This window comes from Epinephelus fuscoguttatus, linkage group LG5 (assembly GCF_011397635.1).
Source record: "Epinephelus fuscoguttatus linkage group LG5, E.fuscoguttatus.final_Chr_v1".
NCBI classification, from domain to species: domain Eukaryota; kingdom Metazoa; phylum Chordata; class Actinopteri; order Perciformes; family Serranidae; genus Epinephelus; species Epinephelus fuscoguttatus.
In genome coordinates, this window is record NC_064756.1 from 26,918,880 (window position 1) to 26,945,953 (window position 27,074).

Below are 27,074 nucleotides of genomic sequence, written 5' to 3' on the forward strand. Positions count from 1 at the left end.
TAATTAAATGTTTTACCTTTTTTCTTTTGTTCTGACCTTATTAAAACGCCATTGTAGAAAAGCGTCAAAGTTGTAACTCTTGCCTTTGGCACAAACTTGGCTCGCACATATGATGATGTATTGTAATGCATTTCTATTACACCAAATTAGGACATATTGCTTGTTTTATATATTATATGGAATACACATAAACAAATATAAATCTTTTTTGTTTGCCAGAAGGTCATCTACAGACAGTATGTCATCATTTGTTGTAATACTACTAATGTTTTGGAGAGATTTGACAAATGAGCTGTTGTAAAACTCCATTAACAGAAATATGGACCTATTTGTGATTTGGGAGGAAAAGTGCTGTGTAAAGACACAAATAAGAAATACAGTAAAGCTGCATTGATAATCGATTAGTTGTCAACTATTAAATTAATCACCAACTAATTTGACAATCGACCAATCAGTTTAAGTAACCTTAAAAAAGCAAAATGATCAGATTCCAGCTTCTTAAATGCAAACATCCTCTGGTTTCTTTACTCCTCTGTAACAGTAAACTGAGTATCTTTGAGTTCTGGACAAAAGAAGACATTTGTGGTGGTCATCTTGGACTTTGGGAAACACCAATAGATATTTTTCGCCATCATCATTGATCAAGCTAATTGAAAATAATCAATGAAACTGCTTTCAACCATGCTTTCAAGATGGGGTCAGTGCTGCCCCTAAGGGGGGGCAAGGAGGGCCATGACCCCCCTGACATGATTGCCGCCTCACCCAATGGTTCCCCTGGTGACAATAACTGCCGACCATGGCAGCATAGTTTGTTGGAAAGAGGGAAAAATAATGCTCCAATGTTAGACTAGATTTTGGCAAGCAAACAACTGGCATGGCCATTTTCAAAGGGGTCCTTGGAACTCTCAGCGCAAGATGTCTGAATGAGAATGGGTTCTATGGTTACTCACGAGTCTCCTCTAAACTTCAATAGGCTTGCTCCCAGGAAATGTTTTGTTCCTTTCAGGCATTGTACTCCTTCAAATTAAAGCTGTGTATATGTCTTTGTAAGAAGAAGGACAACAAGACTATCTAAAGAACAATGAATCACCAAACATACATAACATTAAACAACATTGTTGTGAATCTCAAAATGTTAAGTGCACTGGTTAAGTCTGTGCACATCAGATAATGAGTAACATTAACTGTAGCATAAGAAACCAAAGTATATCAGTATGCGTTTCCTTAACTCTAAATACTGACACAGTTTTCAACTAGCCTGTGTAGGTCAACAGTATAATCTAGTCCCTAAAATTCCATTCTGGCTTTTGGGGTTCGTGAGTCACCCTAGGACTTTCAGTGGCCCCATCTGGCCACCCCTGCGAAAAACTTCTGGAGGCATTATTGAATCAGGTTTCTGAGACTCCAATCAGAGGTAATGTGCTATTCCTTTAGCAGCAGACTTCTGAAACACATTTATGAGCAATTCTCGTAAACTTAGTTAAAGTTATAAAGAATCAAGCTGATGAAACAAAGTTAAGTATGTTTATTTAAGTAGCAAAAGAGCCCTCCGGGTCTCAAACAGCAGCTCGGGGTTAAACAACACTACGTTCAAACGCGCTCCATCTGTGTCTTTACAAATCATTTAATGGCACTTCAGTCCTCTGAACCCAAAATAACTTGACTCGCCGGGTTTGATGTGAATTTCTCCATACTCATAAAAGCAGAGTTATCATACTGGACATAAAAAATTTGCTAATACTCTGGCGATGGTAAATCAAGTAATAGACAGGCGAGTGACAGAGACAGGAGGCAGCACCACAGGAGACACTTTCATGTTCCTGATTAAGGCGCTTCTATCCCTGAGAAGAGACAGGTGACGACAGCTCAGATATAAGCTCACCAGGGAAATCAGCTACCTCCCCACACGAGTCTCTATATCCCTGTTTTGCTACCTACGCCCTCCCATTTGTGTGTGTCTGGGTGTGTGCGCACATCGTTCAGCTGCAACATCCAAAAAAGAAAGCGAAGGCCCAAACTTATTAAGTGCTGAAAATGAGGATTGTGCAGTGAATGGAGATCCCATGGCGCATGTCCACAAAGACTTGATGGCAAATAGCCTCGCCTCAGAAGCAGTTCAGCGGTGAGGGGGCAGACAGAACCACTTCAACTAGATCAATAATACTTGAGGGAAGGTGAGATTCTTATAGTGAACGGTGCTTTCCTAAGGAGCGAAAAATCAAAGAAAAGCTAACCTTCCGTGACATTCTGCTTCTCGTCCTTGTCTTTTCTTTAATAATTTAACAAGTGCTGAATTTTGATTAGCCATATCAAATATCTGAAACTAGGAGAGATCAGAGATTTAATAAGCTCAATCTCTCATTACTCAGCTGTCAAAACACACACAGGGACTTCTGTCATATGGAAAGGTGCGGGAACGTTTCGGAAAACTGCTACATCTACCACCAGGTTCCCTCAAAGCCTCCTTGTAGCCATTTTGTAATATATGAGCTCTATAGGCTCCTGTTTTGTCAGTTCATACCCTTAGCTCATGTGCTACTGACTATGACAAGCATATGACTGTATCTGAATTCTGATACAGTTGCAGCTCATGCTGAGGAAGTGTTCCAGACCAGCTAGCTGTGGAGGGATTTTTCTTAAAAAATACACAGCTACATCCTCACTATCTCTGTCTGTCTCTCTCTCTCGAGGGAAGGGGTGTAATCATGTCACTGATGGATAACTGACAGCACACTTGCACAACATCCCTTTCACACAGTTTCTCTTTTTGTTGCAGGCTGAACCACGGAGGCACCATTCCAAACGTCAACATTGTGTGCTCTATAATTTCGCTTTTTCCTGCCTACTGTAATTGCCTGTCAGTGTCTTTATGGCGTAAAACTAAGGGCATCAGCTTGTATTTTTTACCCGACTGTTGAGAGCTGTTTGGCAAAAAACCACTAATGTCCATAGCTGAGTGACTCTCCATTTTTGAGACGTGTAATGAGGATACATACACACACACACACACACACACACACACACACACACCAGACTGCCCTGTATGTTCAGTTCTGTATGTTGCAGTAAAAGGAGGGGGCTGGTAGTATTTCCCCCAAAAATGTTACACCTCTCTCACTTCTATGGGCAGGCTAAAAACTTTTTAGCCATGCTGGCAGCATCGCTCTTGTGATGGCAATGTCGTTCTCTCAGTATAACGATCGGTCTGTCAGTTTATTGGTCAGTCCAACACTTGGATGATGGTTGAAATATCTCAATTGTTGGATGGGTTGCCTTGAAACTTGGTAAAAACATTTATGCTCTGCAGACAATAAATCCTGCTGACCTAACCCCTGACCTTTCTTCAAGGGCATCCATGACGTTAACATTTGTGCACTTGAACACTTTATCTGGTAGATAATTCAGAATTATTACTTTTTCAGCATGCAATAAATTCCTTTAAAGCCACCACACACCTGTGTCAAGGTTTTGTAATGACAATGTCGGGCTCAGTGGTTGATGACTGACATACATCAGTGAAGGACGATGACATTGTCCACCGTCCAAACTGTAACTGGCACAAAACTTTACACAGACATTCATGGCTCCTACAGGATAAATTCTAATGACTTTGAAAATATCTTAACTGTTTATTTAGCACCTCCGTCAGGTCATATAAATGTGTCCAATACTTTTGTTATGAACAAATACCTGCAAAACTAAGACAATCCTATTTGGGGTGTAACAATCCATCAGTCTGGATCAATATACTGATTCAGTGATCAACAATCCAATATCATCGATACAAGGTGAAAACATCAATCCATATCATCTTTAGATTATGCCTTCATTTTAAAACTCTGTGTCACTGTCGAACGGCGGCAGCCAGATGGCAAGCAGCCAGGAGAAAGACTATGAGGATAACATTATTTAATCGGAAATAAATAAGCAGTGTGGAAATATTTTGGATTTCGGAGGAAATTTGGGTAAACAGACAGAGCACATATTGTACGTAAGCAATGACGTTAATAAGATAAAACATGACTTATCTGCCTGGCCGGGCTTCTCACTCTGCTTACTTCTAACATAGTGATTTAGCTACTCTGTTTGACAATGTTTGTCTAGTGACTTAAGGCAACGGTGAGTACAAAGAAGTAGAAATATAAATGCACTTTGTAAACCATGAGTAGAGGAAAAGTCCGCTAGCCACCAGGCTAATTCATGCAATGTAAACATGCTTAAGGTAATAATAGATGTCAAGAGAAAAACAAATGTTTTGTTTATGAACAGCGTTTTGCTCCAAGCAAAGCTGTGCCTCCGTGTAGCCACATTGTAGTAACTAGCCTTGTCTTCCATGGATTTACAAATACACATGGATTCAGCTGGCTGTCTTTTAAGTTGTTGCTGACTAAAGCTGCAACAAATAATTATTATTATTCATAAATCTGCAGATTTTTTTCTCAATTCATCATTTTGTCTGTGAAATGCCAGAAAACAGTGGAAAAACTGACCAGGGTGACATCTTCACTGTCCTTTTTTATACCATAAACAGCCAAAAACACAAACTCATTCAGTTAACTATATAAAATCATATGACATTTGAGAAGCTGTAACCAGAGAAGGTTTATTTAAAAATGACTGCAATTATTTACCAATTATCAAAATAGTTAGTGAATAATTTGTGAAAATTGTTTCAGCTCTAGTGTTGATGTTTACAAGCTGCCTGTATGCATCTATTTTGTAGACCTAAGCTGCATGCATGAGTTTGTGAAAGTACTTCTGGGTTGACAAAAGCCACATTGTGTGAAATGAACTGCACAGACTCTGTGACGTGTAGATTTAGAGTCATTTTCCAAGCCTCATTTTCTGCCGCACCATCTGTCAGAGGGCACAGAAAGCTACCCAGCACCCTAAACATGTCTCCCTGTACCTCTTTGACCTTCAGAAGGTCAAAGATGCTGCTTTTACAGAACCAATCTGAAAAGAAGGTCCCTTTATGAGCAGCTGGGACAAAGGTTTCATTTTCTACAATGTTACCCACAGGCTCTATCTGCAGTCCGGCTGAACCCGGCCTGTCTAGTCTTTTTTTTTTTTTTTTTTAATAAGTGATCCACTCTGCAGACTCTTATCTACAAGTTCCATAACAGACGTCCAAAGTCAAACACATTTATTACTTTTATGGCAGAAAGAGTCTCTGATATTTTCTGACATTAATATAAAGCTGAACTGACGCACAGCCACACAATGAAAAATAGTGGAATGGGAAATTAGTCTCAATAACAGCCTACCAATTTATTTTCACACTAATGAAATATTATATTCTCTGTGCAATGAGATCTCTCTTTCAAGCCTCGAGCCCTAAAACTTCATCCACTTCCAACAGTCAGACAACTGAGAAGTTGGTGAGTTATTGCACTTGATAGAATATTATGTTAAGATCACTTTATCATCCACTTCACAGCTGAAACAAAACTTTTTCATCATAAATTTTTTAAGTAAAAATGCCAAACATTGCTAACTTTTCTCTTTTAATGACTGTAAACTGAATATTTTTTGTCTCCTGCAAATGTTTTCTGACATTTTATAGACATTATGACTGATCCAGACAAATAAACAATGACAATAACTGTTAATCTATTTCGTAAAACATGGAATTGTTTAATGTTTAGCTGTATTAATGACAGAACTCTACAGAGCAAGTCCACATGACTGCACATGTGCATCAGATACAATATTGAAACATTTAACTCAATAATAATGAATAGTAAATCTTTCTGTAGATGCATCGTCCACGCTGCATTGTTTAATTTTTGACTAGTGCTGCACTAACAATTAATTTAAGTATCGATTCATCTGCAAATTATTCCCTTCATAACTGATTAATTGCTGTTTAAGTCCAAGGAGACATCTTTTAATGTCTTGATTTGTCCGACCAACAGTCCAAAACCATAATATATTCAGTTTACAATCATACTGCACAGTGAAGAGCAGAAAATACAGAGAATGTTTGGAGCAATTATAAAAAAAAATGTACTTATCATTGCACCTTTCACATTCATTTGTGTCAAAAACAGGACAACCTTAAAAGAAAGAGTAAAACAAAATGAATAATTAGAGACCAGCATGCGACAGGATTAGTCCAGCTGCGATACAGTGACCCACAACTTAAAACAAATGTAGGCCAGAGGCATAAAATAGAAGCCCCTTCCTTAATTCCTATCCACCTTCTTCTGCACACCTGGAAAGTTTTGTGACTGCATGTTGCACGGTTGTGAGACTATCACGTTGATAAAATCTGTCCACAGACAGAGAGACATATAAACACCTGACAAAACACTCAAAACCACCTCTGTGATAGTTCCAGTTACTACAGGTGTCACCTGGAAAACATTTCGCCATGACGACGCATACAAACACAGACTCGCGAGGTGAAAACACAATACCAGCCGTCCCAGCGTTGTCATGGCTGGTAAAAAACCTCACATTTTCACAGGCCACACTGAGCAGAGCCATGTTTGTCACCTCAGGGCAGAGCCAGCCTGTGTGCTGCTAAGGAGGAGGACAGACAGCAAATGGAAAATTATGTAGAGTATACAACACACAGTATTATTAGTCTGAGTCTATTAAGCATAATGGCTCCCCTCCTTCACCCCAGCAGCATGCACACATTTCAGACCACTGTGCAACCAAACCAACAATAGTGTTCATGCTTGGTAAATAAAATACCCAATCACAGAACTCATGTTAATGCTGCATGTAATTCAGGAAAATAAGGCAGAAACTAATGTGGATGTAGGAGGTTTTTTAACGAAATGTAAGAGTGCTGAAGCACAGATGAGTACTGCTCCCAAAAATAACCTTCATCAGTGCACTTCATGCATCTTTATACTTCAGTGTACTTGAGCAATGGATAGCCTAACCCACGTTACACCCTCACTAGAAATAAAATGCAGTTTCCAGTGTGAACTTTTCACAGAGACTTATAGAGAGCTCCATCCCCCTCAGGCAAAAAAAACATTGTTCATTTGCTGCATCATGTGTGGTCAACAGACACCTACAGACGACAGCAGGCGGGAACAGGGCTAATGCATTGCCTGCAGTCCCACCTGTCGAGTTCCCATTGTTACCTCGTGACTGAAAATGCTGGCTCCATTTTCTCGGGTTTCAGGCTCGTCTTGAGGAAGGGCCCTCGGTACCTGTGCAGACCTGCCGCTGAGGAATCAGGTTGCCGCTTCCGCCGCGCGTCAGGGATTGAGACGACAGGACGAAGAAAGCAAGGAGGGCTCAAGAAGGAGGAAAAGATTTATTTTGCCTTCAGGTGTTTGAAGCCACTCGTGCAATTGAAGGCTCCCTCCCTAAAGAAACGTCCTGTTGTTGTAGATAAATCTTTCATGTCAAAAACCTGTGATGTTAGACGCACGTTTTACAGGCCCTCAAAACATATTTTTTAATCAGCTTTTTACTACGACTGATGGGGACGCACATAAAAACAGTATTTTCTGCCCAAATTAATTCAGTTTTGATTATTTCACACGAGAGATTTTTATGTTCATTTTTCTGTGTGTGTGTTTTATTTACTAATCTGAAGTGGGTGGGGCTTAGCTGGAATATATGATGTCACAGTTTGGCAATTTTTGATTCGAAATGTGATAACAGAAACATACAAATTTAATTTTTGACTGTGAAACAGTTATTTTCTAAACTTTAATTTTGATTCGAGCTCATTTAGTCATGAAAAATGTATGTTATCAAGAGAGACAAGGTTTGAAACCAACTTTTCAGATACTTCCTGTATCTAGATCTTTTTCTTTTTGCAGGCTTTTTCCACTGCAGGAGTTAATTCAAGAGCGAGACTTTCTGTGTGCACAGCACATCATATCTTGTTTGCTTCTACTTCTGTGATTTCCTACAATTCCCAGAATACCTGCTGGCACTCCCCAGAGAAGAGGTGCAAACACTCTGCATCATCTGTGGGTTATCTGCGTGTAGGCGAAGAGAATAATAGCACTGGAATAATAAGCCCAGAGGAAGCAGTGAGCTCTGCTCTGCAGCTCAAAATGCCCGATGTCTTGTGACCGCACTGCATTCTGGTCCATTAAGGACACTGTCAGAGTAACGGTCACTGTGTGTTAAAGTAATGAGAATAGTGTGTGATTCTGAGGGACTGGTGTTAGAAACGGAAATTTCTTGTCCATGCTTCAGATGGTAAAGTTTTCCATTAAATTTCATTGAGGTTTCAGTGGAAATAACTCAACATGATGTCAAGTTGTCTGCGTTTGACTCCTTATCCAAGGTAATGAAAAAAAGGACTCTGCCAAACAACAAAACAGACCTCAAACTGCCAGGCAGATTGCCAAAAACACGTTCCATTAACTCCTCCACCACAGTCATCCTCTCATAGGTTCAACAGCACTCAGATATATATGTGCAATCTGAATTTCTGCATCATTATTAATTGAGTAACATTCAAAGCTTTGAAGCTGGATAAGAGACACAACATAAAGATTTACAGACTACAGAAAGGAACTGCAAAATATTCAAGAACCTCTTGCATTTTTCCCTTTGATTACCAAGTGAGTCTAATATGAGATTTTAAAAGGGACCCATTGTCAAGTGTTTTTAATAAATGATGTTCAAGTTCCTTTAAATCAACATCTCACTCTAAAGATGTTGACAGCACAATCAAAGCAGACAATCCCGCTTTGATTTAGCTTAAATTGTTCTGCAAACCTTCAGCAGAGCACTGCAGAGAGCTAATATCTGGGGGGAAAGTTTTTGTTGGTACTGGGATTAATGGCAGCATAAATAAATGTTAACATAAGGATTAAGAACATATGTATATACTGTAAGGCAGTGAAAAACACACCTTTTAATATAGAGTGTGCCTCTGCATATTATTGGCAGTATCACAGTCATTTTGTACATATTTCTGAGCGAGACAGATGGAAAAGATAAAAGCATATTACAAAAAGGGTGATTATCACTCTAAACGACATGCCATAAGGTTTCCTAGAAATTGATCTTGTGGCACGATCATTAGTCTTTCAAATGTTCTCCTCCATACACTCGACCACACGAGCCTCCATAAAGCCCTCTTTAAAAAATGTCATAAATTGCGTCAGCAGATGAGCTTGCACGAGTGCGGGGACTGCTCTTAAGACAGCAGCCTGCTGCTGGAGTGATCGGGTGGTAAGTGCACTCAGAAATCACGTCCATTATATCGTGAATTATGTATTTGAAGGGCGCAGGCCAGAGGACCCAAGGGGAGAAGTGCTTGTGAGATGCCTGGGGGCAGACTTGGGGCAGATCATAGGAGAGCTCACAGTCCTGACTCTAAACATCCACCACCAACTCCCATTAGCAGCGTGCCATTAAAGGCAACATTAGGCCATTAACAAAGCACAGCCACACCACTACCTACTTATCCATTAACCCTTCCTAATGCAACTCACTGCCTAACATTTTGGCAATGACTTCATTTTCCTGTTTCCGGAAGAGCTGACATTAACCCACCCAAGTCTCTGGGTTATGAATGAAGATAGATTTTTTTTAAATTCCCTGTTAGTAGCTGACACTATTGGAAGCTAATGGATCTCCATGTTCCAAGTGTGCCACGGTCACCGCGTTTCTCAGGTTAGAATTTAAAAAGAACACCATCTCAATTTATATTAAAGGAGCAGTGCTGAGGATTGCAGATTGCAACTAGCTGCTACATCTCCTTGGAAGGATTCTTTCAGTGTTCACTGCTCAGGAGGTTTTTAATAGGAGCCGAATTATCTGCAGAGGTCTCTTCCTACCCAAAACAAACAGACCCGGTGACTTAAACACTGAATAGAGCAGTTGCATGTTCCAAATCAGTGTTTCTTCAATGCTTTTTGGCACACCACAGATGAGCCGCTAGCCCAGTGCCTGCTAATGTGTGCTAACTGTTTTTCTCTTATAACTTAGGATCCTGACGTGCAGGAGGTTTTTAACGGGAGACGAATTTTCCGCAGAGGACAAGGTGATTTAATGATGGTGGCTGGCGCAAAAACGTGAATGATTCTTATTTAAAGCATGTGTCTGGTTTGTCCAATCTGGGCTACTGCAGAAACATGGTGGTGCAACATGGTGAACTCCACAGATGAGGACCCACTCCCTATGTAGATATAAACAGCTCATTCCAAGGTGATGAAAGCACAATGAATATATTCTTCAGGTAATTAAACACTAAAGAAAACATACTTATTATGTTACATTCCAATTCTGTGAATATTAGGATGATCCATTATCTGGTTCGACATATTGATTCAAGGATCGACGATCCAGTATCATCGATGCAAAGTGAACACATCGATCGATATCATTATCTTTAGGTTTTGACTTTATTTTGGAATTCTGTGACGCCGTCAAACAGCAGCAGGCAGTCGACAAGCAGCCAAGAGAAAGACAATGAGGATAGGGTTAATACATTAGGAATAAATCAGCAGTGTAGATATACTTTTGGTTTGTAAAGAATACGGGTTGACAGACAAAACACATGCCATATGTAAACAATGCCGTTATGAGATAAAATCCTCAGGAAACATGAAGTACCTACCTGGACAGACATCTCACTCGTTTAGCTGCTCTGTTTCAATAATATTAGGTGCATGCAGCCTGAAATTCAACCAAGCTGTTTTGTCAAGAGAAGCAGCAACTCTAAACCATTGGTGAGCAAGAAAAATAATGTTACCTGTAATCGGTTAAGCAATGAGTAAAGGGAAAAAAGTCCACTAGCCGCTAGGCTAATTTATGCAATGTAAACATGCTTAAGCTAATAATGGGTGACTAGCAAAAAGCAAATGTTTTGTCTATGAGGCTTGATAGTTACTGAGCTGAATTTTGTACTTTTGTGAAACGATGTCGTTAATCCACGTTTCATTGCTGTTTGGAGAAGTTTCCTTTCAGGGCTTTGAGCCACACAACCCTGAAGTTTTATGAAAAAGATGATGGTTTGAGCTAAAATGAAAAGATTTCTTTTAGAAGGGTCTCTCTGGCACAAAACCCTGAAGGTTAACTTATTTCTTGTTCTGTTACATGTGCGTTAGTGGAGTAAATTCTAAGTAAACTTAACTGCACTTATCATTTATGTCTTGTTTTTATCTTTTATGGCCAAAAGTAATAAAGGAAGTTGTGACGGCTTCTTTTGTAACTGTTTGTGTTGAATGGGCAGATTATAACTCATCAAAATGGTATCCTGGCAGACTTTGTATTATCTGCAAATATCATATCGTTGTCCTAATAATCTATATAATATTGTATCGTGATGAAACTGGTGATTTGCTACCCTAGCCAATTTACCCCTCAATCCTACACACTAGACCTTTAAAGCAGAGTCAGCTTTATTTAATGTTAATACATAAACATTTAACTTCATCTGTAGAGGTGAACTGCCCTTCAATGCTCAGTCTTTTCACTTCAGTACCTAAATGCACCAAATGAAGGATGCACATCAAATTTGCTTACATCCGAGTTAATGTGAAACGCTGCTTTTGTGTCGAGGATAGCAAGGCTGGGGCCTATTAACTCTCAGTACAGTCAATTCAGACGCGTGATTAGAACCCACTCATTCATTCTTAATTATTTCTGAGTCATTTCAATGTGATGACTTTCTCATATGCGAAGGAGCCTTCAAACTTTATTATGCTGCAGGATCCTACAAATGTTATTGAATTTGTCCTGCTCGCCCATGCCTAATGATGAGTGCGCATCCACATGCAACATCTCTGCCTGCAATCACAGAGGCTTTGAATCTAAATTAGTTAATCTCTCAGTCACTGGAACACTTCTAAGGGTCTCTTTTGGGGCTGAAGTTGAGCTGTTAAATTTTAGTTTTGACCTGGTGTTTAACGATGTTTCAGCAGCACTGATACAGCTCACTTCGGTAGCTTTATAAAGAATAACACACAAGCTATCATTTGCAGCTTGAACTGATGTCCGTAGTGTGTTTTTCTTTGCGTGTATCCAACTCACAACATTTCAGTTGCATGCATCTGAGTTTAGCCACTGTATCAGTTGTGTGATCACATGGTTAATAGGGTTTCCTTCATTTCTCCTGAATCTGAGGTTGTGAGGCCAGATGAACACGCACACACAGAGGGTGCGACTTGCTGTTTGGAAACTATTTTCAGTCTATGTAATTAAAATCGCAGACCCTTTCCTCCAGCAATCACTGGGAAATATAACCAACTCAATTAAGGCTTAAAAATGCAATCACACTGATAATGAAATAAATGTTTACTGCCTAATAAAATAAATGTAAGGGTTAAAGAGGTGCAGCAGATGGTGTGATGCTCCAGATGGAGCCTCAAACGGTGAGTAATGCGTCTCACTAATGAATATAGTGCCCTTTGAATTACCGAACAGTTTGAACTGATATCCATAAATCTGAGTTCGAGAAGTGAATCCTCAAGTTGTTATAATCCTTCGGTTTTTTTTTTCCCTCACTCCCCTGCACGGCTAGATGTGTTAATAGGCAGCTTTAAAATATTCCTGACACATTCAAAACAACCTTCTTGACATCAAAGTGCTCGTCGTTTCACCAGGTCTCTTCAAGAGGTATCACATCAGACGGGAGGTATCAGTTTTTTGCATACAGGCCATAAACCTGCCAGCCTCGCTTGCCTGAAGCAACAGAGGCAACTGGAGCGGGACTCACTTCCAGGGTAAGTGTCTGCTCTCTGGATTATAGATTGTACATCATTTGTAATCAATTTTAAAATTAGCCTAAAGGGTCCACGGTACTAACGTCATATAGGGAAGAAAGACAGACTGGTGCTGGAACGATTAGCTGATTAATGCATCGACAGAAAGTAGTAGTCACATTTCTTAATAATTAATTAACTATTTGTTATTTACCCTGTAAAAATGTCAAACATAATGCTGCTTGCTTCTGAAGTGTAAGGATTTGCTGATTTTCTCGCTTTTATGTCGCTGCGAATTGAATATCTTTGGGCTGCTTGTCAGACAAACAAGCCAATTACAGATGTCACCTTGAGACATTTATTGACTAAGAGATTAGTTATTGAAAAAAGGGATGATCAACAGCTTATTTTGTGAGGAAATGCATCACTTGTTGCAGTCCTTGCTGAGGCCCATTACAAACCCTCATGCACAACACTGGGGCTGCGACTGATGAAGATTTTCATAACTGATTAATCAAATCAATGCCGGACCTAGCACAGTCAGCGCCTTAGGCAAGTTTCGCCCTGGTGGAAGTCAGCCATTTTGAATTAACATTGCAATTTTTGTGCATTTTATTTGTCATTTACTGGCATCATACCAAAGAGATCTTCCGACAGATTTCACTCAATCAACTTCAGATTTGGTCTGTGCCATCTGAAGACCTTCGACATGAAAAGGGGTTACAGATTCGAGTTTGCGCCACATGGTGTGGCCTTGTCGATGCGTCACATTTCCATATTTGCAGCTGACTATGTTGCCTATAGCAAGACCCGCCACTGAATCACTTACTTTTTATTCTATTGTTTGAGCATCATTTGGTCTCTGAAATGTCAGACAGTGGTGAGAAAATGCCCATCACAACTGCTTCTCAGAGCCCAACAGTCTGACCAACAGTCCTGAGGATATTCATTTAAATGAGATATAAAAAGAGAGAAAAGCAGCAAATCCTCATTTGAGAAGCTTGAACTACAGACTGGTTGGCATTTCTGCTTGAAAAATGACTAATTGCTTGTCGTTTCAGCTCTTAATCGATTAATTAAGCCATTTATCACGTTGAAATGTCAAAATCTAGCCATGTGCTACTTATTTCTGTTTTGTATCATTGCAGACACAATACCTTTAGGGTTTTGGACTGCTGGGCAGATTTGCACATATCACTTTAGGCTACGGGAATGTGTGATGGGCATTTCCTCTTTAGTTTCTGACAGAAATGACAGCTGCATGTGTGATGGAAATCATTGTTAGTTGCAGCCCTAGCCCAGACCCATGCCAGACCCTCATGCTCAACATATTATATATAAACCAACAAACGGAGCCCTACAGGAGGGTCAAGATTGAAACATCCACTGCACCATCAAACTAAAAGCATCCTCCTGCTGGTAGCAAATTCAGTGAATTAGATTATTTTTTTCATTTCGAAATATTAGTCCAGCTAGCAGCTCCACATTCCACTATTTACCCAACTGAAATAAGCTTTTTGTTCAAATACCTGCATGTCTCTCTGTAGAGCAAGTGCTCCCTTTCCTGTAACAGTGGCCCCGCCCTGTTCCTGCCCCCACGCCTCCCTCAATAGGAAATCCTTTGAACATCTGCGGCACACTGGGCCTGGGGGAGCACTTGTGCTTACTATTATACTATCTGTATGACCATATTACAGTTGCAGGTGATGCCTGAGGATACCAATCAAACCTGCTGCCAACACACACCCCCTGTTGAAGGTAAAAGCAGCCTCCTCTACACAGCAGAGCTGGCAGCAGACCCACCCACACACACACACACACACACACACACACAGCCCTGACCAGTGCAGTGGAGAAAGGGGGGGGGGGGATGAATCACCCGGAGCCCATCACTTCTCTACGTGGCTAAACAAGAATGCATCCACTTATCGATCTTAAAGTGCTTCATTAGACGCTGCATGAACCATAGACTAATATTTTCCCCAACACAAAATGGATGATTAATGGAAATATGTGCAACAGTTGTACTATTGTCTGAATGTAATGCACAGCACCTACTTTGCCATATCAATAATGCATGCCTTGTTACGCTGTAAACAACAGAAAATATTAACAGGTAGATATTTTCATTTGTTCAGCAGATGGCTTGTGTAGCTTTCATCTCTGGTAATTGCCGTGGTGAGGCTGATACTTTCACATTAGTTGTGCAAAGAGTCATGTATGCTGTTGTGCACTCATAATGACAGGCCTGACCTTCTAACCCTTCACAGTGAAACAGAGCGGGCAATGCTCCCCATTCCAATAAGCCAAACAGCCTGGTTGGTATTAAGAGGGCATGACGGTTTCAAATTGTGTCCTGCTTTAGCTGCTGGCTCTGGGGGGGTCCTAAAGCCTCTGCTGGCTAAACAGAGCAGAGAACGATGGGAGGAATACATGGAATGCAGATAATACATACAAAGGATTATGTACCTGCTTGCACATCAAATCTGTGTGGTTTCACATTTAATACCCATGGACCAACGTCTGCTTTGATGGAGTACTGTGAAAGGTTGGAGATTAACATGCGCTGTCACACCACTGAGTCTTCCTACGACTTCAGGACTTTCAGATTTACGTAGCAGGATAACCGCTAACATGATTTGGCTGAAAGGTTTTACGGGTGTTAACTCCAATGGCGCCAAGCTGTTTTTTTGTGCATGATGAATCTGCGTATTCTATAAAGTCTTTGTTTATGTGCAATACATTCACTTATGTCCAAAAGACAATTTATCTTTTGTTGAAGCAAGGTCACTAAAAGACACATAACCGATAGAAATGTCACAACAAACCCAGTCTTGCTCTTTTGTTTGTGTCTTCTGTTTCTGTAAGATGAGATAACCACTCTCAGTTTATGTAATTCTGTATATGTCACTGTCGTCTTGGGTACATGGGACCTTTAAGGCATAATAATTTCATTAGTAGTGGCTACTGCATTTTCCTCTCCCATTATGACATGAGGAGAAGCCATACATCAAGGTAAGTGCTTTTAACCATCCACCCTGGCGCTGCACATCTTTAACTGCTCCTCCTCTGTCTTGTGTGGTACATCCTGAACAAGAGCAGGAGAAGCCCTGCAGATCTGACTGATACTGAGCAGCAGACAAAACACCCCACTTCACACAAAACCTGTCAATAAGCTCCACTGAAAGGTATCTACAACATGTCTGCAATGTGGCCTAAAGAGCTCAGGGGTAAAATTCTTCATAGGGCTGCTCTGCACAGACTACCCCCCTTCAAGCAAACTGAGTCAACACGCTGTTCAGAAAGTCGGGCAATAAGCTGCTTCTTCTGCAGGGTCAGACAAAAATACAGGAGCTTGCGGCTACAGCTCCTCTCACATTCCAAAAGGGCTATAAATTACTAACAAAACAAGAACACCACTGATTATTAGAAGGATATTGCTGTAATTATGAAATACAACTAAATCTTAGTGGAAGAAACTGAGCACATTCTTGGAAATATGAGAATGTGAATATATTTTTTAGCTACTCTAGCAGCTATGGTCCAAACTAAGATATCTTAACAACTACTTGATGGCAGAGCTGCAACAATTAGTTGACTAATTGTTAATTTAAATTACTTGTTCAAAACAAGTCATTTTTCATGCAAAAATGGTAGAAAATGCTGTTTTCAGGCTCACAAATACAGAGATTTCCTGCTTTTTTCTGTTTTATATCCTATTTAACTGAATATATTTGGGTTTTTGATGGACAAAATAAGATATTTAAAGATATCAATAATGAAAATAACTTAGTTGCAGCCCTATTAGATAGATTGCCATGAAATGTTGTACAGACATTCATTTTACGCAGATGATGCAACCTATAACTTTAGTGATCTCCAGACATTTCCTCTGGCACCAGCATGAGGTCAAAATTGGAATTTGTGATTAAATTTGGAACAGACTAGAGCTGTAGAGTCAATTGTTTGATTAGTTGATTGACAGAAAATTAATCAGTAACTATTCTGATAATCAAGGACTCATAATTTTTCAAGAATAAATGCCTAACATTTGATAGTTCCAGCTTTTCCTTTGTGGAGATCTGCTGATTTTCGCCATCTTACCCGGTGGTAAATTGAATATTTTTGGGCTCTGGACAGTTGGTCGAACAAGAAAAGCTATTTTTGAAGACATGAGTATCAGCTCTGGAAAAGTTTGATGTTCTTTTTCACTTTTTTATGATGTCTAACAAACAAATCAACTAAAAGATTAATCTAGGAAGTAATTGTCATATTAAATGACAATGAAAACAACAGTTGCAGCGAAAGTACATGTCTTTAGGTTCCCCTCTGGATTACTTATAATAGCTTTCAGCCTGGTCTCACTCCAAATGTGTCTACATACACTGCTTGGGCAGTGGCCCCCGCTGTCACTATAATGAAGCCTGTGAGAGTCTGTGAGATGCACCAGGCTTATTGCTAACTCCAATGTACACCCATCAGCATCATTCCAAGAAACTCATCAACACATGTAGTTTAAAGAGCATGAAAGTCCAACAAGGTGGGCGCTAGGGTAGGAGTTTGGGTCCAAGAAACACTGGACTTTGACCCAGGAGATTGGTGCTGGACTAACAAACAACAATATCAGTTACAGTGTTTTTTAGCGACACACCATTGCCTTTTGTACCGTGTTTGTGCTACTCAAAGCTGGGTATTTTTTAGCGACATGCACAATCCTTTCCCAACTTCCTTCTGTCCAAGTGGCAAAATATGACAAGTAGGGGTGAGATTACACTGTAACTTAAGTGACCCCTTCACTTTCCATATGTACTTTGATTAACGATCATCCTCAGCTGCACTTTAGTTTTTATTTACGAATTAGCAAATGCTTGCATTAACATGGTAATCAACATACCTGCTAAACATCTGCATGTTAACACTGTCATCATGAGCATGTTAGCATGCTGATGTAAACAGTTAGCTCAAAGCAGCACTGTGTCTTGTTATATAGTTCATTAAACTTCTCATTAAAATAAAAAAATAAAAGATGTCACTACAAACGAAACAAGAGGAGAGGAAATTACATCTAAAAGCTAACTGCTTACCCGGCTCCTCTCTTTGTTCATATTAAGAACGTGCTTATTTGCAGATGTAATGACCTGAGATATGACAATACAGTGAACACAAGACATTACTGAGGACAATAAGAAATGTATCCATTCGAGCATGATATCTGAGGAAATGCCACCCTGAGCAGAAAGGTAACAATTATTAGAGACCCACTGGGAGATATTATTGTGTGAGCAAAATGACAAACTGTGGCTGTGATGTTGTCTTGCTTTGGCGGATCCGTTTGTGTTGGCTCTGTTTATACATGAGCGTGCTGTGGCAAGCCCTCCACAATAAGACAGGTAATCCTGAGATTTCCCCCAAAAAAGAGCTGAAAATCCAGGCCGCTTTACCCTAAACGTCTTACACTCTGTTCATTCCTCATTGTCAATTTTTTTTGGCTGTGCAAACCTGCATGCGCGCTGAAATGAAATCACTATCATTATATGAGGAAATGATGTGTCATCTCTGTATCTACTACTTGTATGAGGGGGAAATGAGTGGTAGCATAATAGGTTATGGCATCTTCATTACTCAAAATTAAACCCTGCAAAGTTCATTTAACAATGTCTTCACTTTATAGACAAGTCAGGCATGGTGATAAAGCAACTTTTATTTGACAAGCACCTCGGGCAGACAGCCTGTTTGTGAGTTTACTATTCAATATTCCTGCTTTTTTCTATTGCGACCACCCTGCAGTTGAGCCAGAGTGAAATCAGATTCATGAATGTCAATTTTTTTCTCCATGCTAAGAGAATAAGTCTGTACAAAAGTCTGTATCTAAATTGCACCAGTGGGATGTGTAATGCTTAGAGATTCTCCCCAGGAACACGAGGCTACTTGACCTCTTAAGATGTCCCATTAGAAAATTAAGTAATGCATCCAATTACCAGACCTGCATCTCTTCACCTTCCTCGTCAGGTCTGGCAGTGGAACAGCTGAATACTTAACAGCAAAGCAGAGTGTCTTATCATAAAAACATCTAACACATCCACGTGTCAAAGCTAGAGGGGTAATCGCCATGCAAAAAGCCACCACTTGACTTCTGAGGAAACAGTGCTGCTATTGCTAATGCATTTTGCTTATGACAAGATTATTTTGATGTGAGGATCAAATTCCTTCTAACTTAATCATTGTTTTTCCAAGAAGACGCACTTCAGGAAGTACACGCCCTGGGGCTAGGAAGGAGAACTAAGTTTATTGTCATTTATTCCCCGTTTTTTTTTTTTTGCCAGGGAAACAGAGAAATCTTCACTTTAAGTCACTGAGCCCTTTGTCACACTAGCTTTAAATGAGCAAATTCAATCATACACATTTATGAAAAAAACTTTAAAATAACCTTCTTTCACACAAGAAACATCTTTTAAAAAACTGCTTCTACCATATACCATACCATATATAATATCATAATTCCCTCTCTAATACCTACTAGTTTATTTTATTTATATTTGCTGTAAAAACATCAACAAATTTCTTCTTCAAACAACAGTATTTATTCAAGTTTCTCATCAAAAAACTACATTTTTCAAAATTATATTTGATCACATCTAGGGATACATGATATTGCATTTTTTACCTATATCAGATATGCCGACTTATTTGGCCAATAACTGATACCAATAGTGACACATCTACTTTTTTCCCCACCTAATTTTAGTGATCAACAAGTCTCTTCTGTAGTGGAATTAACATCATATAATGCATGCATACTCTTATTGTGACGGCCCACCAGCAGATGAAGACATGAAATAGAATCCTTTTCAAAGTATGTAATATACATTCACAGTGAAACATAAGAAATTCTTATCCAGGTTCATTTCAAAGCCGATTTGGCCTTCACACCCCACACCCATGATGTGCCAATATTACCAGCATATTGGCCAATATTACCAGCATATTGGCCAATTCCGCTAGCTCATTTTAAAGCCGATATCGGCTGATACTGAGGATGTGCCGATATTATCATGCATCCCTAAACACACAATGACCCTTGCTCAACACTTACTTTTACTGAATGGAGCTTTAACACATCATAATGTAACTCAATGCAACCTCTGTTAGCTGCTAACAACTAACGCTAACTGGCTAGTTTCCCTCCTGCTGATTTCAGCATGGATTGAAGGAAAAAACAGTGTGTCCCCGATGTGTCGATAGAGAGTTTACTGCATCCTTTCATCCTGAAGGCGCCACAGGAAGATCTCTGTCGGTCCCAAACACATTTTCTATTGTCCCCGGGACGACATTAGTCTTGAGCCCTGCTTTTTAGTCAGTGCAAAACTGATGTGACACAACAGGAAAAACATGGGCCACCGCACTTGGTGAATGACATTGTCATTGCCCATAGGCCAACGGCAGACTATAAAGGGAATATAGGCCAATAAATTGGTGCATCAACTAAGTTTAAGTCATGGACTGGTATGTGAAAATGTCTGTTCTTCAAACGGGAATAGGGGATTCATGATTTAACTAATGTTACTTTAGAGTAAGGAACCTTTACACAGAGGTTCCAACTTAAACTACAGTAAATATGTACTCATTTCAATCATAAGCTTATCATTAGATAGTTTCAACTACATGCAAAGACGTGCCTCACAACCTGTCTGCCAGAGAGCAGGTCTGAGCTTCTCTCCCCCTCCCATCAGCATGTTTTAGACCTCTATAAAGGTTCAAGGGTAGTCCCAAGAGTACTGATACATTGATGACCCAGAGAAGACGGGCCAAACGTTTAATCTTCTATCCTGTTTCGTACTTAGGCACTAACAGAATGACAGGCTTTTAATTCCAATCAGAGATATACTCTTGCTATCCCCTGTGAAAGAGAGTCTCCCTGAATGAGAACTCCTGTCTCCGGCAAGTTCAACCGAAGCAGCGTGTAATCAAAGATAGCTTCAGGCACTGCAGTCTGCTGCTGCAGTCTATGAGGGAAGGATGGTGGACATCAGCACAACACAAAGAAACAGCTTTTTAAATGGCAGGAATGTGAATACTGAGGTCACATGCAGACACAAGGCCGTTCTGTTGGGTCCCAAAGGCAGTGCACAGTGGGAGCAGTGCAATGTTTCATGAATGAAAAATTGCTAAACAGCATCTGAATGAATAGAACGACTTCTCAGTATTGCAAACAGGCTTTTGGCCCAACAGAGGATGATTCAGAAATGACTGGAAGTCAAACCTCTATGTCATTTTATTGGTTGGCCCCAGGCTTGAAATGAATGTTCCACCTTCTGCACAAAAGCTGTGCCAACCAGACCGACTTCCTTGAACCTTAGACAAAGTCAAAATAAAGGGCTGATACAATAGGAACCTCCTGTCTCGCCACTTGACTCCAAAAAATAGGAAAAAATAATGACTTTATGGGAGTGCAGGCATAAATACAAGAGGTTCACCACAAACCCCCTCCACAGGTCAGTAGGTGCCCCTGCTGCTGACACTCTGCGTCTTTGCCATTGCTTAATCTATAAGATACATTTTAATGAGAAAAAGAAGTTCACTAAATGTAATTCACAAAAACAAAAGCCACACAAGTACCCACCCTCTGGCTTTTCATACACACGCGCCCCTTTATGGTATTCCTTAAATATTCTCAGAGGTCGAATGATTACCATCACAGTTAATGGAGGCCTCTCAAAGAATTCATTAAAATGGAGCAATGACTCTAATGGAGAATTTGAACAAAGATCCAGGCCCTGGCAAAGATGGGTGTGGCCACAGGCTTTTCATATGGAGGAGAGATCCCCCCCCCCACCCCCCCACCCCCCGCCCCCCCAGTCAAGTTGCACATGTGAAGTGCAGGGACCGGCAGCAGCTACTCTGTGCCCTCTCCGAGGGGTGTGTGCTGTTCCATATTAATGACAAAGAGAGGAGCGGGAGCAAGAAGTCGCTATCATACACTCATTTGTTTAAAAAGAGCCAGCCTCACAATACAGTCGGCGGGAGTCCACAGGAATCCGGTGAAAGCTGGGGGCTGCATCAATGACAAAAGACAGAAACAACCTCACTTTTTTTTGTCCCTGAGACAAGGGCTGCCCAATTTCAGAGTGCTGTTGGTCTTTCACCAAAACCAAGGATACCTTCATGCATTTCAATGGGGGTATTCCTGCATAAAGAACGGAGCACCGCTGCATAGCATAGTCATCTCTCTCCTGTTGTTAAGCCTTTCTTTATAGCTGAAACAATAGAACTCTGGTCCCTCCCCTTGGATAACAAATAAACCATTATTTTGCACGGCAGAGCGAGGAACCTGTGTGCAAAATCAGGAGACTGAGAAAATGGCAGAGAAAACTAAGATGTTAGTCTGTCTGGGAAAACATTACAATGCATTCTCTCACTTTAAACTGATCTCACCTCAGTATGCTCATGTAAAGTGTTAAATAGCATGTATAAAAAGTCAGTAAAGCACTACATTCAACTGGCCTTTCTTAACCTGGCTGGCAAATTACACCAAGAAATGGACAGCTGAAGAGGCAATTTCAGCCGAGATTATAAAAATTGAATATATCTCACACTCCGACTCTAAAAGTGGGGCGAACCAATCACCAAAGTGTAATTAAGATTCACTTGCTGCTGTTTTACTGATAATCCTGTGTGTAAAACTGTCACAGGCGAACAAAAGACCTTTTTCTCATTGAGTCATTGCCTCGGAATGATTGCTTTTGCCACACAAGTCCTTTCATTTTCTCAAGGCAAAGCGCTCATACATCCCCCTGCTCTGAGAGTCCAGCAGAGAGTGAATTGCTCTCTCTGACATGCAGGAAAACTCAGCATGTCCATGTGGTGGCTCATATCTCCCCAGTCCTGTCGCACCAGATCTAATCTAAAGGTGATGTTTGGTTTAATGGTGAGACTTCTGTAGCAAAACTAAAAATGTATACAACAGTTTTTGGGCTTTACCCGTAAAACAAAGAGCTCTGAAAGTTTGAAGCAAGTGAATAATGAGGCGAGAGCTCAGAACTTATCATTTAGCTCAAGGTGAGTGATGGGAACAAAGTGTTTTCTCTAAGCAACTGCAAACACAAACAGGAATCATAAAGAGACAGTCGCCCTCCTCACGGCCCTAAAAACCAACAGTCCTCCACCTGTTCAGTGTCTTGCTGGGGGTGGGGGTGGGGGTGGGGGCGCACCACTCCAACCAACTGTGCGAGGGGCAGACAAAGACCAAGAGAAAACAGTAACGCATGTCTACATTCAACAGTGTTACAGCTGAATTACAGTTTTGTGCATCCTGTTTGCACAATCTAGGACCACTGATTTGTCCATTTAATTCCAGCTCTACTGTATGATGTGAGGTGTAACCACACCATATGGTCCAGATGCATATGTTATAAGCATCATGTCTCTGGGGACACACCGAAGCATCGGCCTAAATTCTTGGTAAATGTAGCATGCAAAGGTTTCTCTCCACACAACAGAGCAGGTTATTGATGACCTCTTCTATGAGATTTCCCAATTTTAGATTTACACTAAAACCTGCTCTTTGCTCTTTTTAAGTGCTGCATCAACCATTATGTAACAGCCACGTTTTAATTTCATCATAACTCCGGGATATTTTTAGTTTTACACCACCCTAAGCTTCATCTTTATTTTTAGTTATTAGTAATTTAAAGCCAAAGTTACCATGTCAGTAGTTAATTAAGCTTGAGCCCCACATCCAGGCTATAAAGCGCTGCTGCTGCCAGGGGCGCTAGCAGGAATCCTGCACCCCCTGATGGGAAGTGACACTGGGCTCCCCACCCTAATGCTGCTCTAATTTACAGTACGACCTCGCCTGTCTGAACGGCCCTCTCTTGTCTCTTGTCCCCCGATTTCTCTCCGTCGACAGCACATCTGCTCTCTGCTCACATTTCCACTGATTTCTTATTCTGATCAAGGCTTGAGAAGGACATAATGCACACACAAGATTCTCCTTACTGAACATGTTTCTTTCTCATATCTCACTCGCTCTGTGATTCTTGGGTGAGTAATGGCATATGTCTCACTTCCCACTCAGTGCTAAGGTCTTTTTCATTGAAAACATAAGTATACTAACTGTGTGATGCTAGAAAAAATTCCACTTCATGCACTCACCGGCATACAGCACTGACAGTCCTACAGAGCTTTTTGAGAGACATTACGAAGTGCTAAATTTGGGTTAAGCATCTAGCAGCGCGATGAGTTGCACAGATATCACATTTGGGGCCATTTTAAGCATTGTTCTAACAAGTGAGGAGAACTATGGATTCATAGGTTTGTTCCCTCCATTAGTTTAGCAGTTATTCAGATGGTTAATCTTGATTTCACAAACTTGATTATGTTCTGTAGCCACCCAGCGAGCCATTTGCAAAATGTGATCAACAAACAACTAAACTGTTTTAAGGGAGGAAGTATTAAAGCGATGGCACAAAGTACAGATGCAGCATTTCTATTCAAAGCCATGATTCGGATGAGTTGCCATACTTCTCATGAATGCATCTGAATTTTGCATGAAGGGATACAATACTTTGCAAGTCACAAAGAAATCTCTTTTCAAAGAAGAAACAACCACAAGCAGTCTCCAGACATCAAGAGGAAAGCGCCTATAAACAAGACGAGACGTGCACAAGCACACAAATACACGCTTGTGCACAGTCTCACATATAACACAGGTGTACAATTAGAGCCATTCTTTCCTCTTCCTGTAAATTAATGTCACAACATTCATGAAGACAGGTCCGGACATAACCTAGTTAAAGATGAAAGGAGGGAGAACGAATCTATCTCAGGTGAAATTGGGTGACCCCTGCAAGAGATTAGTCCATTAGCAAAAAGGGAGAGCCCCACTCGCTTGACGAGTAATACCAGCTGTGACACCGAGCGCTGCCTGTCTGTTCAGGAGGAGGCGAGGGTGGTGAGGGTGGTGGTGGTGGTGGTGGGGGAAGGGTGGAGACAAGGGAGTGAACAAAAAAACAGATGCATCTTCCTGACTATTTGTTCCAAGAGTAATTCAGAGCTCTGTTTTTCTGTTGTATCCGGTTGTGGCCATGGCTCGGCCTTTAATGCCCAGGCCCTGGGAGCTGTTTCTGTTTCATCAGTCCAAATATAATAAACACAGGCCTGTTTTTTATTACAAGTATCGATGCTGTTTTTATTGCAAATCCCAAACTCAATAAACCCTTTCAGTCAGATTTTTTGCCTGCATCGAGAAAAATGAAGAATATTTCTGTTTCGCAACAACTCAAGAGAAACCTTCACTCTTTTGCAACAACATGAAGAAGACCGACCATCTGTTGTGAAAGCAAACACACAGGTTTTGACCATCACTCCAGGCCGCGTGCCCGCTGAACACACAGCACTGTGGATGATCACAAAGTCTAACCTCATTACCAACTCAGTGCACTCTCCTCCTGTCTCAAGCACACGGCACTGCAGCGGCACAACAGTGTAAAAAGACCTTAAAAGGGCTATTCGTTTCCTCTCAAATAAACCACCTGAGCCTGACTGATAGGTGCTGCATGGTGTTAATTCACAACAACAGGCGCCACTGTAGTGTGACGAGATAGAAAGGACTACAGTGAGATCAGCCTCTCCGCCCCTTTCCTTTGCAAAGGGGGGGTATTCTGAGCTCCTGTGCAGCTTTGCTTAATGGCCTGGCTGAGCGATGTGAGCACATGGTGCTGCTACCTGTTGGCCTGACAGAGCACACAACAAGGAGGCCTGGAGAAAGGCTTAACACTCTCTGCACATTAAACACCAAGCATAGAAAAATTAGGACTTAAAGGTGTTTTTTAAAGCATACTTTGTCCTTGTTTCATCTTTTTTTTTCTTTCATAGTGCCACCAGGGGCAAAATCATCTATTTTTCAAAGCATATTCTAAATCACCACTTAATGCCAAGTTGCCGCATTCACATCACACCCAGCGAACCTAATTTCTTCACTAAAACTTGGAAGCATTCACTTGTACAACCCATTACAACTGCCCACATCCAAAATGAGTCCTATCCTACATGTAATTACTAGTGGGAGCCTGTCAGAAGCGCTTTCCCCCCAGCCAACAGGCAGCCCATAATTACAATAAATCAGACAGGATGTGAACGCAGCATCATTCTGCTCAGCAGCCTGCCTTAACAGGAGAGAAAACACATTAGGCAAAAAAAAAAAAAAAAAAAAATATGAGGCATCATGATGACATCATGGCATGAGCACATGTGAAGAGTGGATGATGATGACTACCTCACTGCCTGCCTCTCCCATCATGTGGGGTGGGGGGGACAAAAAGGGAGGCACAACGGGCAATATTCCACGTCACATGTGCAGTTTATACACAGAAAAGTCACTTTTGTAGATACGATCATGAATTTTCAATATGAAATAATCAACAAAGGTGAGAGAAGTTAAAAGAAACTGCTTGGTCTTATTTATGGTCACTTTTTTCATGCATTTTTTTGCCATGGAGAAAAGTGACCATTATGTGGTTTGCATGCTGCCATAACAACAGGATGATTTCATGCTTCAAAAAAAGAGAGAAATATTTATTTAAGCAAATCATATCTACATAAATAAGCAAATACCTCGATGAGATACAAATAACAGAAACTATATTCCAGCTCACAAACTCCAAACTAAAAACAAGGAGCGTCCCTGCTCCGCTACTCCCCGGAAATGTGGTCGATAACCCGGGCTGAAGTTTTGGAGGCACCTGCGTGTGACTGCTGGCACTTTTCCCTCTCTCATATTATACCTGCGGCTTCAGTGCACCGGCGCACCCCGCGTGAATACCACCGCTGCCCGGCTGCTGAGACAAAAGCTTACCTTGGCGGAAGAGCGCGGTGATGAGGAGGGCGCACACGCAGCTGGCGGACAACAAGTGCATCCTTGCGGGTCTGTGAGATCCTCAGTCGGCTGCTTGTTTCAGAGGTGTGTTCAAAACCACTTGGGTTGAGTTTTGTTTTTCTTTCTTTCTTTTTCTAGGAGGGTTGATTTGGATTAAAGCGGTCCTCGCGAGCCTAACCCTGTTGCTGTAAAGGCAGTTCAGATTTGGCTCTTCTCCCAACGTGGCATGTGCTCGCCAACTCGCGCTCACATCAGTTCTGGTGGAACAGGTAATTGCGAGGGGCGCACAGACGAGCACGAGGGCGGGGGATACTGTCTGCAGCTCCGCCCCCACCCACCACCTCCCTCCAGCAGCGCCCCCCCCCACCCCCCCACATACACACACACACTCTCTTCCTCTTCCCACACACAAGTGCCCCCTTACCCCACCCCTTTCCTTGAGACCCCCCTTAAATCACCCCCTCCCTTATGCCCCCCTTCCTTCTCCTCCCTCTCACCCCCTTCACTCTCATCTTCAGTTCCTCTTTTTCCTCCTCCACCCCTCATTCCCCCACCCT

The 27,074-nt window shown here is 41.1% G+C and overlaps 1 protein-coding gene across 2 annotated transcripts in view; it reads right to left on the bottom strand.

The window, feature by feature from the left end:
* LOC125889327 (CD166 antigen homolog) overlaps positions 1-26,811 on the bottom strand; it is a 56,431-nt gene extending 29,620 nt beyond the window's left edge. The window contains exon 1 of one of the 2 annotated variants that reach the window (XM_049577195.1): positions 26,497-26,811. In XM_049577195.1, the coding sequence (XP_049433152.1) occupies positions 26,497-26,557 (61 nt within the window). In that variant the 5' untranslated portion in view covers positions 26,558-26,811. The remainder of the gene's footprint in view (positions 1-26,496) is intronic. The other variant, XM_049577194.1, reaches the window with a different exon arrangement.
* Positions 26,812-27,074: the final 263 nt, after the last annotated feature.